Below are 19,127 nucleotides of genomic sequence, written 5' to 3' on the forward strand. Positions count from 1 at the left end.
GGTAGTTTAAAAGAGGCTGAGAGCATGCAGGTCGAGCTTGCTGTGGCCACACGGATCAGCCTGCTGAAAGCGGTTCTCCGCATTAGTCCGTGCAGTGAAGCTCTACACGTCTTGGTTTGCCACTGGTCCATAGTGTATCTGGGTTAGTTATCGGGTTGTCGTTCAACGTCAAGAAGATCCAAGTCTCCTGTAGCAAGTCTTCTCTCTTTTAAGATCGTGTTAAGTTAAAGACGTCTGACTCTTTCCTTTTCTCCAACGGGGTATGAGTTTCTAGTCCTCTGGACCACTTGGCAATGCTCCGACGTTGCCCCATCCCGCGCTTTTCATCCGTCACCAATTCCAAGAAGAAAATGCCCAAATCCCTACCCAAGGAGAAGGCTCCCCAGGCTCCACCGGAAAGCCTGGCTCTGGAGCTTTTGGACCCAAAGGAAGTGTCCAGGGAGCCTTCACAGAAAGTGCTGAAAATATTCAGCATCAATATCATCACACAGGGCTTGCCTTTCTGCCGCAGACGGGTGAGTGAGTCTACGTTCGGGTGGTGTGTTCGTCAGGTCACGGTGGCCATTTTGTTTTTTGAATATCCAATGATTGACAGGCGTACTCCTTAAAATGGCTCTTCTGCTAGTGTCAGCTTTATCGACTCGGGTTGAAGGTGTGCATTAAACCGGAATTTGTTGTGTGATGAAGTACATGGATGCATCTGTATTAAATTGTTCATCTCAAAAGTTCATCATAGTGCATTATAGTAATAAAGCTTGTTGTTCGTGAGATGATGTCCCAGAATTGGAATGCTGAGCGATCAAGAGTTCATATTTTGAACATTTCTAGAATTATGATTCATGCTTCCACCTCCAGTCTCGCTGTTCCTGTCCTGAACAATGACAGCAATTGGTACAGTGGAGAAGGCAGACTGAATATAACAGCCTGTTATAAGTTGTCACCATGTGCTGCACTACTGTCATTTTAATGGCACTTGCAAAGTCCTTCACAGACAGTTCGGGCGTCAGACGGCGGAGTCCGTGTCTGTGCCGTCACCTCTAACGAGGCTCATACACAGACGAGCAGGTCGAGTCAGGATACCTCGGTCTGTTTTGTTTCGAGATGCTATCACCGATTCGCCGTCACGTGCACTGCTCCTCGTTTAGAAGCATCTAAGATGCAAACGGATGACCTTAAAAAGCCAGCGCTCTATTTTTAGGCTTGGTGAGGATGACGCAAAATGCATGGATCTGTAACAATGTATGGACACACCAAAGCTCCTCATAGAGTAGAAATTTTAGTTCTTAAGCTTTTAAAATCATAACGTCTGCCGCCATGATCACCGTGGTGTTTGTTGTTCGGGTAAAAAGAGAGCGCTTTTATCACGCTCGGACAGTTCGGACATGCCGCACACTATGCCCTTTAGAGAAATCTCTACCATCCTTTGGGACTTTTTCGAGAACGAGCTTTATATAGTATCGCACGGTGCGGCGAGGGACACGCGCCATTGGCAATCAAAAATAAAACATGCTACTCGAGTTGTTCATGTCTAAACCGAATTAGTAGCCATTAAATCTCCATATCATGGTTCTGCTTTGTTCTCTTTTAGAGGTGACGGTTGTCCGTCTACAGGAACCACAAGCTTCAGTTAATCACAGCATGTAATGCCTGGACAGAGAGACAAAGCATGTAAGAGTAACAAAATAAATGTAATCCCAACCTTTCACACTTACAGGATGGAAACAGCTCACGCTATTGGATGATTTGTGAGACATCCGACGCCCTTCATCTGCTATATCTGTATCACGGCTTGTCAGAGAATCCAGTCACGTGTTCATTGTTTCAAGAGCCAGACATCATTGTTTTATTTATGTCCTTGTCAAGGAACATGGTTTGACCTCACATTAAAAACCTGGAAGACGTTACTGAGAGACGACCGTTTTACTGGTTAGAATTTAATGGTAAAATGTGACGGGAAGCCGAGTTGCGATTATTTTCTTATAACAGCACAATCCGAAGTGGCGTATTCCTCTTATACCTCAGAAAATGACCAGTGCTTACATTTAAAAAAAAGAAATAAATCAAATCAAACCATGTTGTACTTTTATTTCATCAGTTCTGAGGTATGCTTATCCTAGTGGAACGTCCACGGGTTAGTTATTACTTAGCATCTATTAACATGGTTTTCTCACAATCGTCATGATTTTTTTGCAGTAAAGGTAATTAAAAAAACAGCTCGTCATGTCACCGAGAGAGTGCAAACACATGTTTTTACCTCCATGTTCTTAATTTTCCATGGCTAACATATTAATACAATTTAGCAAATGGAGAGATCGTGTCACATTTACAGCAGAACCCAAAATATAACCTTAATGTCGGAGTCGATTCTCTGGGAGTTTCACGCCGTAGACCAACTTCTGCATGAATGCGACCGTGTGCCGACATTCTGAGCGGTAACTCTGCCGTCCTGCACACAGAGGAGTGGATGATAAACTCACCTTTCCATCCATCCCCTGTAGACATACTTAAAATTCAAGACATGACTTCAGTGCAAATATTGCGTAAGAAATATCCTCTAAAATTCTCCTGTCTTTGTTTTTCGTAGTTTAGCTCTTGCTCAAAATGCAAGTTCCTTCTGCAGTCTGCTTTGTTCTCGTCATCTAAAACCCAGGCACAGCCCGGTCTCCAGTCGGATTACGGCTTTCGTGCCTTCATCCAGACTTTTCCATGCTGTTGGCTCGTGCTTACAGACAAAGTTTTGCTTAAGGGAGCTTCCTCCCAGGCTCCCATGAATGTGTTGACTAACTTCAGAGACAGCAGCTGGCTCTACTGAATGGAATAGTTTGGATTTCTCTTGGTCTCTGTGGGCCAATAGATGTGGGATCCCTGGAGCTTCTACACCACAAGTTCATTCCTCACAATCCACTGAGATTAATGGACAAGTTCCTGTCTTTCTTGAAGCTCAAGTAAAAAACTCCAGTCCAGCTCAGGGAAAATAATTTCTTCTCCAATCTCAAAATTCGCCGTTAGTTTTGGGTCATGTCATCGATTAAGAGTATTTTCACGCTTGGTGAACCTGAACAGATTCCACACTCGCATCTAATTTGGGGTTTGGTTTTGTTTTGTTTGGGTTGGGCTCTTAAAAGCTTGAAGCTTAGCTTAGCTTAGCAAGACTCATTTGACAGACAGGAGCATTTTGTGAATGCAGATGTGCTCTTCAGGTACACGATTTAAGGTGCGTGAATTTCACCTTGACCTGTGACAAAGTGTAGACCTGAAGCAGCAGCATGTCTCAGTGCTCGCTGACATGAACTGCTCTGACATAAAGACGATGGTTTTAGACATACATCTCTAAGATCTTGCCTTACCATAAAACACTTCCTGCCACCACCTTCCCCTGCTTGATGTGGCCCACACCGGTTCGTTTTGAAGAAAAACCTCAACCACCATAGTCTATCTTTCAAGCATCACCAAATATACTGAGCTTTCTGAGCACAAGCCCAAAAACTTCCTGTGTGTGAGGAGTTGAAGGTCTTGGACTTAACCCGAGTCTTTATCAGCTCAGAACTCTGGGATCAAGGTCATTCCAAATTATACAACACACTCAAAAGCCACTGTGTGAAAAATAGATGAAGATAGAGTTCGTCTCAGGCCTGCTTCCAAATATTTATGAGCCGAACTGATATTCAATTATGAAATGGGCCACAGCAGTGTTCCTGTGTTATCTCAGATTATTGCCTGTGCTCCAGTCAGGCACCAGGCTGCTGCTAGGCCCCCTTTTTTTTTTTTTAGTAGTACTTTATCAATCGAGATAAAGCAGATTCTATTAAGGATGGTCATTATTTTGGACACATTCAGCTGCATGTGACCTTCACGTTATTCACCGGCTAAGTGCTTTAGACGGTTTTGTGCAAAGTGGCCAACAGACCAGAGACTCCAGCTGTCCAGTAAAATGCGCTTAAACGATGTGACACGTCGTTTCTAATGAATCCAAAAACAGCAACTTGAGCAATAATTTTGTTTTGGTACAGTAAATGTTCTGCTACAGGAAAAACAAACAAATGGAGTATAGCTAGCTGATTTCCTTCAAAACAAAGAAACAAATGAAAGTCACTCGTTGGGTCTTGAGCTTCTGTGTTTAGCTTCCTATAAAACAACACGTTTCCTTGTGTGTTGGATGATCCTGTTGTTGCTGAATGTGCTGGTCAGGAATGGACAACAGGTTTGACAGCATTGCCCTCAAGGCCATATTGGTTTCCTCTCCCACCCTACGCTGTCATGCCATTGGGGTAAAATGATCCTGTCCTGCCCAACTCAGCTATGCCACAGACACGGTTACAATCCAAAGCCATTTGCACCTTCATCCCCCCTCGTCTTCCGCTAATCCTGAGCTTGAAGCAGGTGAAATTCAAATGGAAGCTTTGAGGAGGTTTTAGAAACGCTCAGTAGAAACGCTCAGTAGAAACGCTCAGAAGCAAAAGCTCAGTAGAAACGCTCAGTAGAAACGCTTGGAAGCAAAAGCTCAGTAGAAACGCTCAGAAGCAAAACCTGAGTAGAAACGCTCAGTAGAAACGTTTAGAAGCAAAAGCTCAGTAGAAACGCTCAGTAGAAACCTTTAGAAGCAAAAGCTGAGTAGAAACGCTCAGTAGAAACGTTTAGAAGCAAAAGCTCAGTAGAAACGCTCAGTAGAAACGTTTAGAAGCAAAAGCTCAGTAGAAACGCTCAGTAGAAACGTTTAGAAGCAAAAGCTCAGTAGAAACGCTCAGTAGAAACGTTTAGAAGCAAAAGCTCAGTAGAAACGCTCAGATGAGACTTGTACTCAAGGATGTGATTATTGGCTTAACATGCAGGAATTTTCCCGTCGTTCGCACACATTTCATGTCCTTTTGTGAACCGAAAATATTTGCCTAATTTTTAATTTGTATCCTAATTTTAAATATCTGATCGCAGTTTTGTTTAGATTTTTAGAATTTCTTTCTCCGTTGTATGCAGCAACGAAAGAAGCATTTGGATCGGAGTAAAACCGTGTGATGTTACAACATAAACATTTTTCTGCTTTTTTTTAATTTGGTGATTTAATATTTTGTACTGCAACTTTGTATGTAGTAATGTAAACTACTTTTTTCTTATTATTATTTATTAATTATAATTTAGTTAAATTATTTAAGTAAATATTTTTTAAAAAATTCACTTGAAATAATAATAAAAAAAAAAACCAGATTTTTTTTAGCTGGTTATGAAACCTTCACAATATAACACATGTAATAAAGATTTATTTTCTGCCACGTCACCACTCGTAACCCTTTTTTTGTTTTGCTTTTGTTTTTAATGGATGAATTCTACCAGAAAAGGAGCTTGTAAAACCCAAAACAGTGCAGAAGAAAAATTCAATAATAATTAATAATCAATTAAATAATTAATAATAAAATTAAGTTTGTGGTGAGAACACGGTCCGAGATCGAACAGACCTAACTGCAAAAAGTATTGAGCATTTTGGACTAAACCAGCTGCCGTAGTGGGGCGTTGGCAATATTTTCGGAAGATGAGAATGTAACAGTTTCACAAAAGTAATGCTCGCCACCTCCTGAAGTGTCTTGCGATGCGTCTTCGCCGTTTGCAGTGCATCAAAATGATATTTTCAAGCCGCATCCGCGCTTCATTCTGAAAATTAAGGCTTTGCATAGAATGCTGTATACAAGCGATGTAGTAGATTACAACCACGAACATAATTGCAGCGCGCAGTCGTCTCTCCATGGTGTACTGTATGCTGTATTTTCCTCTTTTTGTTTACTTCTGGAGTTTCGTTGAAATTTCCCGCACGTTTATTCTGACCAATCGAGAAGCGGTTTAGGAAATACGATCAAAGACATGTGGCCAATGAGTGATGTGGATGTTATCACATGACTGCATTTCGGTTCGTTTCAACTGGTGCGGAACAGAACCATCAGTGTGGTGTGAAAAGGAACCAAAACTGATAAAAAAGCTACAATGGGTCATTTTTTGCTTTTGGTCCGGACCAAATGAACCGAACTATAGGTGTGAAGGCACCCTAAGTCACTCTGGATAAGAGTGTCTGCTAAATGCTGTAAATGTTTCAGTGATAGTGAGAGTTTAAGTAAGGACTTCATTTCAGCCCAAAATAAAGGTTGCGTAAACTAAAATACGGTAATTAAACTATAAATGTTAAGCTTTTTATTAAAAGGAGCTGCTGATGATAAATAGTGCACGGAAATGCTTTCGGACATCTGATGATTACGGAGTGTAATCACTTTTTTTAATAAATGAAAAATAAAAAGGTCTAAGAAAACTATTTCTAAAATAAATACAGCTTTTAATAAAGCGGCTTTTTGCAATGCCGTTTTTGTAACAAACGCAACTGACGACATGATCGCAACGATTTCAGGCCGAGACTTTATTTCATCTGTATTACGTCTTTCCGAGAAATTCTGCCATGCACACGCTAATTCCTGGCATTGCAGCTTCAAGTTCTCAACGTTTTATTCTCTTCTGAGAACAGAAGTGTGCTGGCTTGTCGAGGAATTTATTTATTTATTTATTTATTTATTTATTTATTTATTTATTTATTTATTTATTTATTTGCTAGTCTCGGAGCACTGATAACTAGATGGGATGCGAGTGTGAGTTGTTTGGTCCCCTCACAGAACACAATGGTCCATGCATATAAGCGCTGACGTGCGGTAGCTGGGAGTCAGGATGGTGTACGTGTGCGTAGATGTTTCTGCTACGAGCAACCTGAGACATCTCAAAGACCCGCAGATGATGTCGTGAGATCAGTGCATCGATCACGCGCCTCACGCGAGGGGGGGGACGACGACTGCACCCCTACATGCACATTTATTAGATGTTTTATGTAAAAAGTCCAAATTTTTTTGTTTGTATCTTATTCTGCCATCATTGTTGTTCTGTTCCTTACTCAGTTTAAATAAATCGACTACTTCACTTACAATCGAAGTCTGCTTAATGATTGAAGCAAACCGCGCTTCTCTCCGGGGTTCCTCGAGTGCTCCTGAGGGTTTCTGCTGCTATATTTAAGCTTTCGGAAGTGTCATCCTCATCATGAAGAGAAGGCAAAGTGCCTGAGGTGGTGGTGAAATATTTCTGAAGCGCTTAAGAGCTAAAGTTTTTGCGCAGTGATGCAATTGACTGTAAGGCTCTAGGAAGGTTGTGATATTTCTCAGATATTTAACATTTATTAGAAGGAGTCCACATGAAGTTGTGTATCTTATTTTTTTTTCGTTATTTCTTTTTCACTAACCAACTAGGCAAGCTATTCAACAAACGCAGTCTGAGGCAAGCATCCTATAAATTCTTCAGAATTACAATGTCAAGACTGCAGCGTCCAGAAGGAGGGGTTGTGTGTTCGCAAAAAAAAAAAAAAAAAAAAATTCCCCTTACGGTGCAGGGTCAACTAGGCAGCTGTTGGAAAGGTGTGTTTTTACCTCCCTAGGCAGCTATTCAGCTCACAAGGGGGCAAAAACAACCTGGATTGATGACTCCATCTCTTCTCTCTCAGCTTTCCATAAACTGTCTGCTAGCAGGACCTCATGTTGTCTCTAAGTCTGCTTCTGATCTGAGCCTTCCTGCTTAAAAGGATTGTACTTATTGTTTATTACACTGTTCAAGAAAACAGCTAGGCATGCATTGATGTTGAAACTGCTCCTCCTAAGCATGGCGTCGTAAACGAGTCCAATTACTGTATGTTGTCCACAGTGCAAGTAACCTGATAAAACGTAAATCATGATATATCTGGTTCCTTGAGGAATCAGAGTGTGGGCATTAAATATGAAACGGTCCGTTAAATGTGAACTGTTGCATGACTGAGCAGTTCATGTCAGCGAGCACTGAGACAGAGCGTAGACCTGAAGCAGCAGCCTGTCTCAGTGCTCGCTGACATGAACTGCTCAGTCATGCAACAGTTCATGTCAGCGAGCACTGAGACAGGCTGCTGCTTCAGGTCTACGCTCTGTCACAGGTCAAGGTGAAATCCATGCACCTTAAATCATGGAGTTTTTTGCCCTTTCTACCCATGATTGTGTCCTCTGATCACCACAGGACTCTTTCTAAACAGCTGAAATGTTCTTTTGCGTATATTAGGGACATATCAAGCGCTATCTACCCCTGGGAGGGGAGTGACTGGATTCCATCGCACACGCTCCGGCTCCAAATAACGCCGGGCCAAAGCATCTGAGCAAATCTATTCTGAGCCGAAACCATTCCTGAGTCTGGATGTCGGCGGGAACGATAAGACCTGCGCTGAAGTTCATTTGTAGAGGATGAGGATGTAAATGTAGTGGTCTTGGTCTATTCACTGGGCTGAAATGAGATGCATGCGATTTGAGACCTTCACCTCATGTAACACTGAAGCAATCCAGTGCATCCGATGATCCAGTAGCACGATCCACGTGCTCCCTGTGCCGCACCGAAGCATAGCTGACCTTAAAGGCCGAGGTCAGAATCTCATCCAAATGCTTATCAAGTTCAAGGGGCTGAATGTGATGTAGATGCACAACAGTCCAATCAAGCCCTGCTTCCCTTGTGTGTTTGAGTCGCTGACATTTTCCAAAGCACAGAGGACACTTGATGGCCTTTTGTGCTGATCCTGGGCCAGGATCCCCCCTAAACCCTGGTGTGTAAACAGCTCTGAAGAGAAAGTGAAACTGCTGATTGCAAAATTAGGCACTTGCTGCCAAGTGGAGCACCTGCTGAGAAGCTGCCAAAAGGCGTTGACATTTCTTGCAGCTCTGGTAGCGTAGGCGAGAGGCATCCTCCTCTCTCTCAGGCATGTGTCACAGGTTGAGCGCATCATCTCACAGCCAGCAGGAGTAACTGAAGAAGATCCTGCTGGGCTGAAAATACTCCTGCTTTTTAATCTGCAGGGAGGGATGGCATTATGGAATGACTCAGCGAACGTGAAGCATCTTGTCAGCAAACTCAGTATTCCTTGCAGTTACAGGCTACAGTGTTAGAAAAAAAAAATGCAGGGAAGTCTGGTTCTAATCAAGTTCATTCAGCCAGGTTACAGAATTGTGACCGAAATAAGTGACTGCGTTTGAAACTGTAAAGCACTCTGTATTGATTTCTGGAGATCTTCCTACTAAAATGACTAGTGCAAGGTGAACAGATTTTACCTCGATGTTTCTCCATTCACCTATCTATGTAAATGTATCTGTTCTGCTAAATTCTTCGGTTTTGAACATAGTATGTAAGATAACTAACATGTAACACCTGCTGTTATTGGAAAATAATCTACACTGGGTGGCATTTTGGGGCATCTATTTATAGTTACGTTTAATGTCGTGGAACGTCTACAAGGCAGGTTCGTTCCTCTTATTGCTTAGACAGCGATTCCCATGTTGCCATGAAACCAGAAAACCGACACTGGAGACTCCTTCCTTAAATATCAAATAAACCCTTTTAACAGAAAACCTCACATTGTTCATTGCACATCTTTTATCATTAGACTCTGATCTTGTCTTTCCACAGCACACAGTATAGAAACAATAACACGTTAGAAACAAACTGCTCTGATTTGAGAAATTCATTGACATAAAATTTACATTTACGGCATTTTGGTAGTTGCTCTTTTTTCTTTTTAAACCAGTCCTGAGTTTTTAAAGAAATTAAACATAATTATAATCAGCTGCACCACAGAGATCAGACATTCTCACTAAGGGTCTTTTTACACCTGGTCACTTCGTGTGTTTTCTCTGATCCGATAGCTATCCGATTTGTTAAAACTGTTCCATTTACATCAGGCCACATAAACGCGTCTCGGCGAATCGGATATCGATCCGATCTTTCTACTCCCGCCCAAAATGCAAATATATTTTACCTCATTTCCAGGGTAATTGAAACGGAACACGCTTTGGTGTGTGCGGTTTTCAGAACGCAATCAAAAAGAAGACGGAAAAACTTATTACGACGGTTATGCTACAAAAAACATCGTTTACCGTTTGCAGCATTTTCGCTGGTGGCAGCAGCGCATTTTAAGACCCAACTAGACACCTGGGTGAAAGATCACTTGTGAGTGACGTACTTCCGTTTGGGAGGAGTTTAGTACTGACGTACGTGGCTTGAACAACCACATTCATTTACACCTGTCAGGTTTCGTCTGAAATGCGTCCAAGACCTCCTCCTGAAGGGGTTTGAACTATCGGATTTATATCAGTCTCAAATGTTTCGGAGGGCATTTAGACCTGGTCTTTTTAACCATCGGATCACAGAAAACACATGAAGTGACCAGGTGTAAAAAGCCCCTACGCTGTGTTCTTTATTATTGTTTGAACGGTAAAATAAAAGGCATCCTTTGTACCTTTAGCGTGTAATTTGGAAACATGACTTTAATGTACCTATAAAAATAAATTAAAGTACATAATTGTACATTAAGGACTGCTGGTTTGACACTTTCCATTTCCACTATGAGCATCTTTGTAGACTAAACGTAATCGGACTCATACGAGTGCTCATTTTCAATGCAAATTATTACGCGATACCAGCAATGGCAAAGCCGATATTGATCAACAACGGCACCTTTTGGGACGTCATGACATTTGAGGTCATTTGACAGCCAGCAGTTATGCTGGCGTGGTTTCCTGTTTTGCAGCGAATGCACATGTTGCGAATAACTGTTGTGGCTGCTAAGGCTTGAGCAGATTTTTGCTTCTTGGCTGCCCCAAGGCCATCACATGCTCTGAATCCCTCAGCACTTCTCCAGCACATTAATCATTCTTCTTCGCCTCTCAGCAGATATGAACCTAAACGGACTAAACGAGACACTGCTGTTTGTCTAGCTGCCTTCCCTGAGATGTAAACATCCTCATTACAATAGGTTTTATATGCACCGGAGTCTCCGAGCACTATTCCCTCTTCCTCCTGGTCTGCACTCAGATTATAGTTACATCTGTGTGAAACCTGACCCATCCAGGCATTTTTCTTGGATGCGTTGCATGTTTCAGCAAACTGCTAGCTCATTAAACCTCCAAGTTCTTCATTACTCAGTTAGCGATGAACGACAGTGTTTATTTATCAAAGGCTTGTTACCAAGTAACTAATGCTGTTGGTGGGCCCCACGGGGAACATTTCACAGTTTACAGTATTACAGCAAAGCATGGTGTGGCACGATCAATATCGCCTATTGATCAGTAGAGTCTGGGTCTGTCTCAGGGTTCTTGCCTGTTGCCACTCGATTTTCTCATCAGATTGATTTTCTCGTTGTTGTGCTTGTCATTTTGCACAAAGTGGCAGACTTTCTGTTCCGACCTCACTCGTACTTGCCAGGGGTCAAATCTGGCTGCTCGGAACCCAATAATCGTGACCGTCCGATCTTCTTTCCAAGTCATGATGTACAACTCTTGGCTGGATAAGATTATTCAGATAAGCAGACAAACTGAAAATCACTCTAGATATAGTTTGGTGTCGAAGACAGATATGGACATCATGCTTGCAGACCAGCGAATACGGACAATACGAGGACACACTATTCAGCTGTCAGACCTAACACCTATGCAAAGTCTACACCAGGGTATTATTTGGAATATAATTATATTGGCGTGACTCAGACCTGCCCTTCATCCATCATTTCTCTGGGAAAGATTTTGGCACGTAGGTGGCTCCCTGAATGGCACAACAAAAAAAAAAACTTTTCACCTTTTCTGAAGCGGAGAGCAAAAATAGTCATGCTGTCTGAGTGAGTGGGGTGCTTTAGGCTTTCCCTCATCAGTCAGAATAAGTCTAGTCATCCGTGGGTGTCTGTGAGCTCAGGTATGCGGTCGATAGGTGATGATGCTTTCTTCTGAGTGTGCTGCCTTTTGACGACGCAGAGTGAAAACATGCAAAAGTTATGTCTATCAGGCCAAGCATATGTTAGCTACTAGGCCAGCGTGGGTGAAGGCTGTTGGGTGATGGGAAGAGATGTACACTCTAATTTTGGGCAAAAAGATTGATGTTTGTCCATCCCAACCCTCGTCTCCTGCATCGGGATCCTTCACTCTTACTTGCTCCCTTAAAGACTTAACCCTTAACATTGATAAGTCAGGGCTTAATAGCACACTGGATATCAAGCTGTATCATTTATTGATTGGGAAGTCATGGCTTGATGTTTAGAGAGTTTGACTACTAACCCTAAGGTTATGGGTTCGAGTCTCGGGCCAGCAATACCACGACCGAGGTGCCCTTGAGCAAGGCACCAAACCCTCCCAACTGCTCAAACAGTTTTAAAATGCATGTTTGTCTTTCTCTTCTCTTCTATCTTGCTTACTAATGAAGGCAAGTAGCTCCAAGCTATTTGGGATGTAATGAAAGGGGTGCAACCTGGTATTTCTACTCCTCCCTCATTTCTCTTTGTGACAACTTGGTGGAAAGATTTGACTGTTTGGAAACCACTAATGACTATGTTTTAGTGCTAATTTAGCCTCCGCTTGTGGTACACGTCTTGCTTACTCGCAGCGCCGGATGATTCGCTCGAACTGGCAAACACTTTGAGATAGAACTCAAGCAAGTGTGCCATCGTATTTACCGGTTAGGGGTTGTTCTAGAATAGCAAGAATGGAAGATGTGATGCTGAACATTTCAGACACCAAAGTCGGTTTTCCTGACTGGCACCGATTGTACGGACATGAACAAGTCCCTGGTGTAATTTGATGGATGAATCTTGATTTGCCCATGTCGTGTCTCCTCAATAAGGCTTCCAGGAAAGTTCTGGTAGTTTGGTGGAAACCTCTAATCACCGTGTCCTTGCTAATCTCTATATAGCACAGCAGAGCACAGCATGGCCTTGTGGTGCATCTCTTGCTTATTTGTTTGGAATGGATAGCCTGAACTGTAATTCCCCCAAGATTGTGATTTCTTTTTAAGGGCTTCTGTCATGCTGCCATTTTTATCTGTCAGGAGTGGTTACAGACCAGTAAGTCTGGAAGATATGATGGCAGGTTTGGGAGAAAGAACCTTTTAATCTGGACAGTTTATAAATAATGACTTGTACTAGCTGCGTCCTCTGTCTTCTGTCATGCTTTGTAGAAAGATTCGAGGCTCCATCCAACAAATCCTACCTCATATCTTGCTCGAGGAAAGTTCTGGGTACTTGGAAACACACTCCGCTTATCGTCGTGCGCTAACCTACATGACCAGACTTGGGTTTTGTGTATTGTTTTATTGTTGGGTTGATGCTACATTAAGCACCTGAACTGGAAAAAAATTGTGAAAGCCAGATCTGCTCAGATTCTAAGCATTTACTTTACACCAACTGTTTTCTCGCCGTGTCTCGCTGTGTGTGGTCGGGTACAAGCATCGAGAGAGGCAGCCAATTCTCAGACCGTTACGTCAAAGGCGAAACGTTATTGCTGACATCGGATCCACAGCGTTGGCAGACTTCACTTTCTGCCTCCTGCTGATGATTTAATGGAATCCAGCCTCGGTTACATTCTGCGGCTTCACTCAATAGGTTGGGTTCTAACGTCTGGTAAAGGAAGCTGGTCTAACATCGGTAATAAGTAGTTTTCAGTCTATTTGTTAGGGAAAAGGACGACATTATTCCTCTCTTGGTATATAATACGGCAAAAGCACATCTTACGAGTCGACTTGCGTTCCCGGAGCAGGTGTTCTTTCTGAGTGGGTTCGACTGGCATAAAGTCAGACCTGCTAACGTCAAGAGAGGATTCTTTTTTACTGTCTCATTATAAATTACAGATGAGCCAATCAACACCTCAATCTGCCTTGACTGAAGGTTGAGTAGGTGTGTAAACTCTGATACTGAATAAAACCCTGCTCTCATTCCTCCTTCCAGTAAGGCACTAGTCATCTCTTAGCACACGCTTTTGACTTGTTAAAAAGTTGTTAAAATGCTGTTCGCTGTCCCACAGACCTGGATGTACTGGTGTTTGGGTGGAAAATAAAGCTGCCACAGATTAGTTTTAAGACAGTTTAGACACTAGAGAAGATTCCACACACTTTTATATGACTTGCTAAGATACGAGTGTTTGTGACAGACGAGCAGCAGCTAGCAAAGCCTTAGTCGAGTAAAGTCTAGATTTGTGACCCGACTGAAATATCAAATCATTTCCTTTACATGTTTAGCAAGGTTTGATTTTTCTTACCGGACCGATTTCATTTTGTTTTTCTTCCCCGCCAGATTATGCATTTTGCTGATTCACGTACGCGGTTGTGAAGTAAAATCGAATACAGCACTTTATGACGCAACAGGATACGCTCATGTGGTTAAACTTCAAAGCAGGTTTCTTTTCCCTTTTTGAGCTCTTTAAAAACATCCTAAAGCATCTGTGGTGCCTAGATATCACCTAACACAGCTGAGGATCAGCACACACACACACACGTGTACAAGTTTCCTTGTTTGTGTAAAATGTTTACGTTCTCTTTATTAACCAGTACATTTACGTGTTAAAGATTTCCACCGTGTTACTTATAGTGAAGTCTGGTGCTTTACATTACAGGTAAAAAAGTCTGAGCTTTTATAAATAGAAAGCTAACCACCTCCTCACATAACCTACGTTCCTGATCTGGTGGAACGCAGAGTCCTTTACTCCCACTGCTGAGGTTAACTTGCAGATATTTGCGTCTGTTTCGAACAACTGGTTTTGTGTGTGTGTGTGTGTGTGTGTGTGTGTGTGTGTGTGTGTGTGATCAGTACTAACTGCACACTTCTAAACAGGGGTCTTAGCATGTCAGTCGAGTACACAGTCACCGGCTCAGCTTCTGTCACAGCAATAATGCGTCCTCGTCGTGTAGAACAACACCATACGACATACAGGGGGTTTTATGCCCTTTGAAATGTGAGTTAAAAACATGGCCCCAGTCCGACGTAATTAAATACAAATGTTTCTCCAGAGACACAATGGCGGTCACGATTCAAAACCACCACTACACAAAGTGACAAACATTAAGATTAGGAAAGTGATTCGAATCAGAAGGTCACATGCTGGTGCTTAAACACATTCTAATCTAATCCAATCTTTTCGGATCTGTCTGAATGACAGGTTTCTAAATGAAATACAGTATTACAAACAAGTGTGAAAATAGTACGAAGTGACGATCAACTTATTTATTTGTAATAATATTTGCTTGTTAGCGGAAAAACGTAGACAGTCAAATTACTTGCTACGTGTGAACGTGTAATTTACTTTGCTACTAATCTTGCTACGTGTGAACGCATAAGGAGGTGAATAATTTTCACAGTGAGTCGACTCCAAAGAGTCAGTTGGCTTCAATTCGTCAGCGATTCGTCTTCTTTTTGAAATCAAGCGAATTAGACATGACACAAAATATATTTTAAAGTATAAATTAAATACAGAAATTGAATATAGAATTGAAGCACGCAACAATTATCTGGTGATGAAATTCGTTGCCAAATTGTGATTGTAAACATCGCCACATTTAATATTTAGCGCTTCACCTTCGTGTAAAGTGCAATTAAAAATGTATCGCGTTTTTATTTTTGCATGCCCGCATCAGACGCTAATAGCTCCCAAAGCGCTTAAACGCTCCGACAAATATCCGTCGCCCTCGACACACAGCTCTTAAACACCGCCGTTGCTTTCACACACACACACACATGACATGAAAAGGATAACGCAACGGCAGCTATGAGGTCAAGAGGTGGCATTTGCAAATGAAGTGGTTTATCAGAGAAAGGCGCAATGAAGGCAGACATCAGAGTGTTTGCAAACACGCGCGTGCAGATTTCTGAATATTAAAGGGATCTTGTGCACCTGCACCTCTTGAATATTGTAAGGAAAATGAGGCAGAAGGAGTAATCCATTCTCCATGCCTCGGCTGGAAGGAGATTAGACGTGTGGCAGGAAAATCGCTCATTTGCCGCTTTAAAAAGACCACGATGTTAAACGCTATAAAACACGGCAACGACACCCCAGATTATCCCCCGGATTAAAACCTGAAGCGACTCTGCAGCCTGACGTTCTGACAATTAAACATAAATAAAGAGCCATCGTTAAGTCACCTCTGAGAAGCTGTTACTCCATCACCAAAGACATATTAGATATTATATTAAAAGCTTTTATTTCAGTATAAAGTGTATGTTCAGGGCTGACGTGACCGTACGCTGCATTTCCCGTTCCTGGACGTGATCGACCAGAAGACGTCCGTCATGGTCACTTAGATTGCGCATTGGTTCGGAAAGTAGTTCCGGCTGTAACCTGCGCTTCTTCTGATATTTTGTCGTTTCTATAGCAAGAGTTCATATGCAGGAACTTAATAAACAGTTTTAAAGGGAAGAGCGTAGTTTAATAAAGAAACACGGACGTGTCGGCCTCGCTTTGTGTATCTCCAGGCAGCAGAAGCGTTTCAAATTGGTGCAAGCAATCGTATTCGGACAGGGATTGTTAATGAAAAGGGTTTTAATAGAGAATAGATTGAATACCACACACACACACACGCACTCATATACACACACACACTCAAAAACATACACACACACACACACACACACACACACACTCATACCTACACACACTCATACCTACACACACTCATACCCACACACGCACTCATACACGCACTCAAAAACACACTCACACAAAAACATACACACACACTCATACACACACACTCATACCTACACACACACACACACTCAAAAACATACACACAAAAACACACACACTCATACACACACTCAAAAACATACACACACAAAAACACACACTCTCACAAAAACACACACATACACGCACTCAAACATACACACACACAAAAACACACACACTCATACACACACTCATACACGCACTCAAACATACACACACACAAAAACACACACACTCATACACACACTCAAAAACACACTTAACGTTTACATTTACAGCATTTGGCAGACTCTTTTATCCAGAGCGATGTACAAAAGTGCTTAAGTCATTGGATACATTAACTCTGGTTCACTTGGTTACAGACTTCAGATACCGCACACACACACACACACACACACACACACACACACACACACACGGAGAAGAATGGTAAACAATAACGTCAGAGTAATTGAACGAGCTGAGCACTTTTATCTGTGTTTGGTTTTCTCCTCATTCTCTGTCGAAAAATTAGACTCGTTTATTGAGACAGGATCTCGGATGATCAAAACGCCTGCACTTTTATCAAGGAAAGTGAAGGCTGTGCGTATGTCGTTGTCATGGTGACGAATCTACCGCGTCTGAACTCTCCTTATCGTCATTTACTGACAGCTTATTTTCCTTTTTTTCTATCCACTTTTTTCTTTTTCTTTTTTAGCGATTTAAAAAAAAAAAAAAAAAAAGGTGAGTCACTGTTGGAGAACGGCTGCAGCGTCGCGTGGGAGGTTCCTGAGAAACTTTTTATTTATTTATTTATAAAAGTTTAGGGAGATAGTCGTGGTTTTCACGTGTACCTTTTGAGCATCTAACCCCTTATGGAACAGTAAAACTTTTATTTAGGAGAATAAGCGCTGAGGTGGGAGGGAAATGTTTCTCATGCAGGTCTTCACACACTCACTGAAATATACATGTCTTGGGTTGTGAAACTCTTTATTAATTATTCACCATTCTTCATCCCGTTAGGTGATATTGAGCTTTTAAATTCTGCTAGAGAGAAAAAAACAAAACAATAAATATTTATTAAATAATCAGTGGCCTGCCTTGCTAAATGATTGCGCAGCAGATATACAGCTATACCTGGATATTAGACTTGCAATGATCTAATCTAGCATGACTACAGTAATAAAGTCTGTTTATATGGCAGCATTTCGCTTCCAGTCTAATCTCCTGTGGCTAAACACTGAAATAAGCAGTAAGGAGGATAGCGAGCGATTATAGATTATAATAGAAGAAGAAAATGCAGATGAACCCGAGAGAGCTAAAGGCACTTAGCTAGAAGTCAGAGAACGTGAAGGATTTTTGAATGTACAGTGTTTGTGCTCTCATAATATCTGAGCTTAGAGGATTCGTCTTTTTATTACCACACCGAGAAGATAAACTGCCCCAAGGTCAGCGTCGCTGTGCGCGTTATTAATACAGCGTTTTGGCTTATTCAGGCATGTAAACACTGCAGCCTGAACACGTATACAGACTCTAATCAAATACTGTCATTAACCCAAACACCAGTGTTTATTAATCAAATACTGTCATTAACCCAAACACCAGTGTTCATTAATCAAATACTGTCATTAACCCAAACATCAGTGTTCATGAATCAAATACTGTCATTAACCCCAACACCAGTGTTTATTAATCAAATACTGTCATTAACCCCAACACCAGTGTTTATTAATCAAATACTGTCATTAACCCAAACACCGGTGTTTAATAATCAAATACGGTCATTAACCCAAACACCAGTGTTTATTAATCAAATACTGTCATTAACCCAAACACTGGTGTTTATTAATCAAATACTGTCATTAACCCAAACACTGGTGTTTATTAATCAAATACTGTCATTAACCCAAACACTGGTGTTCATTAATCAAATATTAGAATATCCAATCAAACCCTAGATGCAAATATTAACCCAACATTAGCGCTCAACAAACAAATACCTACAGTAACCCAACACCGGTGTTCCTTTCAGCATCTACTTATCTCACTTCAAACACTATAAGTGTCCACAGTGTCCTCAGTCCTATTGCTTCTTATAGATGTGCAACATTTTCCACAAACTGCACTACACCGTCCACTTATATAATATAATCAGCGTCACCCTTAAAGAACGGCCCACGTTATCATCCATACCCCATGTCTCTGACCCAAACACCAGTAAAAGACGGTGTTAAACATCGCTAGCGTTCTTTGAACTTTGATAAATGAACCACATCCGCATGGCCACTCAGTGCGGGCCTGTGTGCCTGGGGCGATGCCCACACCCATCACTCGTGTTCTCCGTCCTCGTCCGTCTGCTTGAACAAGACGATTGAATTTGGAGCTCAAAGGAGCCGACGTTTTGCGAGAGGAACAGAGGAGGCGTCGCTCTCCTCTGGGTCGTTTCCATCCAAATTGGAACGGACTGAAATGGAGGAAAACGCTTTGTACTTTTAAGCTCCTTCATCCTCTGTATGTTTATACATTAAGGTCTTTTGGGCTGGTCTTGAGTTTCATACAGGCGCGCGCGTGTGTGTGTGTGTGTGTGTGTGCTGA

At 41.9% G+C, this 19,127-nt stretch overlaps 1 protein-coding gene across 2 annotated transcripts in view; it reads left to right on the plus strand.

Moving 5' to 3' along the window:
* Positions 1-19,127, plus strand: part of fbxw7 (F-box and WD repeat domain containing 7) — a 102,509-nt gene that overhangs the window by 33,831 nt on the left and 49,551 nt on the right. Inside the window, exon 1 of one of the 2 annotated variants that reach the window (XM_047815785.1) lies at positions 37-515. The exons of the other annotated variant lie outside the window; for it this stretch is intronic. Within the exon in view, the coding sequence (XP_047671741.1) occupies positions 294-515 (222 nt within the window). The 5' untranslated portion in view covers positions 37-293. Of the gene's footprint in view, positions 1-36; positions 516-19,127 lie in introns of those variants that run through there. 2 annotated transcript variants of the gene reach the window in all.

Source organism: Tachysurus fulvidraco, chromosome 7, assembly GCF_022655615.1.
Source record: "Tachysurus fulvidraco isolate hzauxx_2018 chromosome 7, HZAU_PFXX_2.0, whole genome shotgun sequence".
NCBI classification, from domain to species: Eukaryota; Metazoa; Chordata; class Actinopteri; order Siluriformes; family Bagridae; genus Tachysurus; species Tachysurus fulvidraco.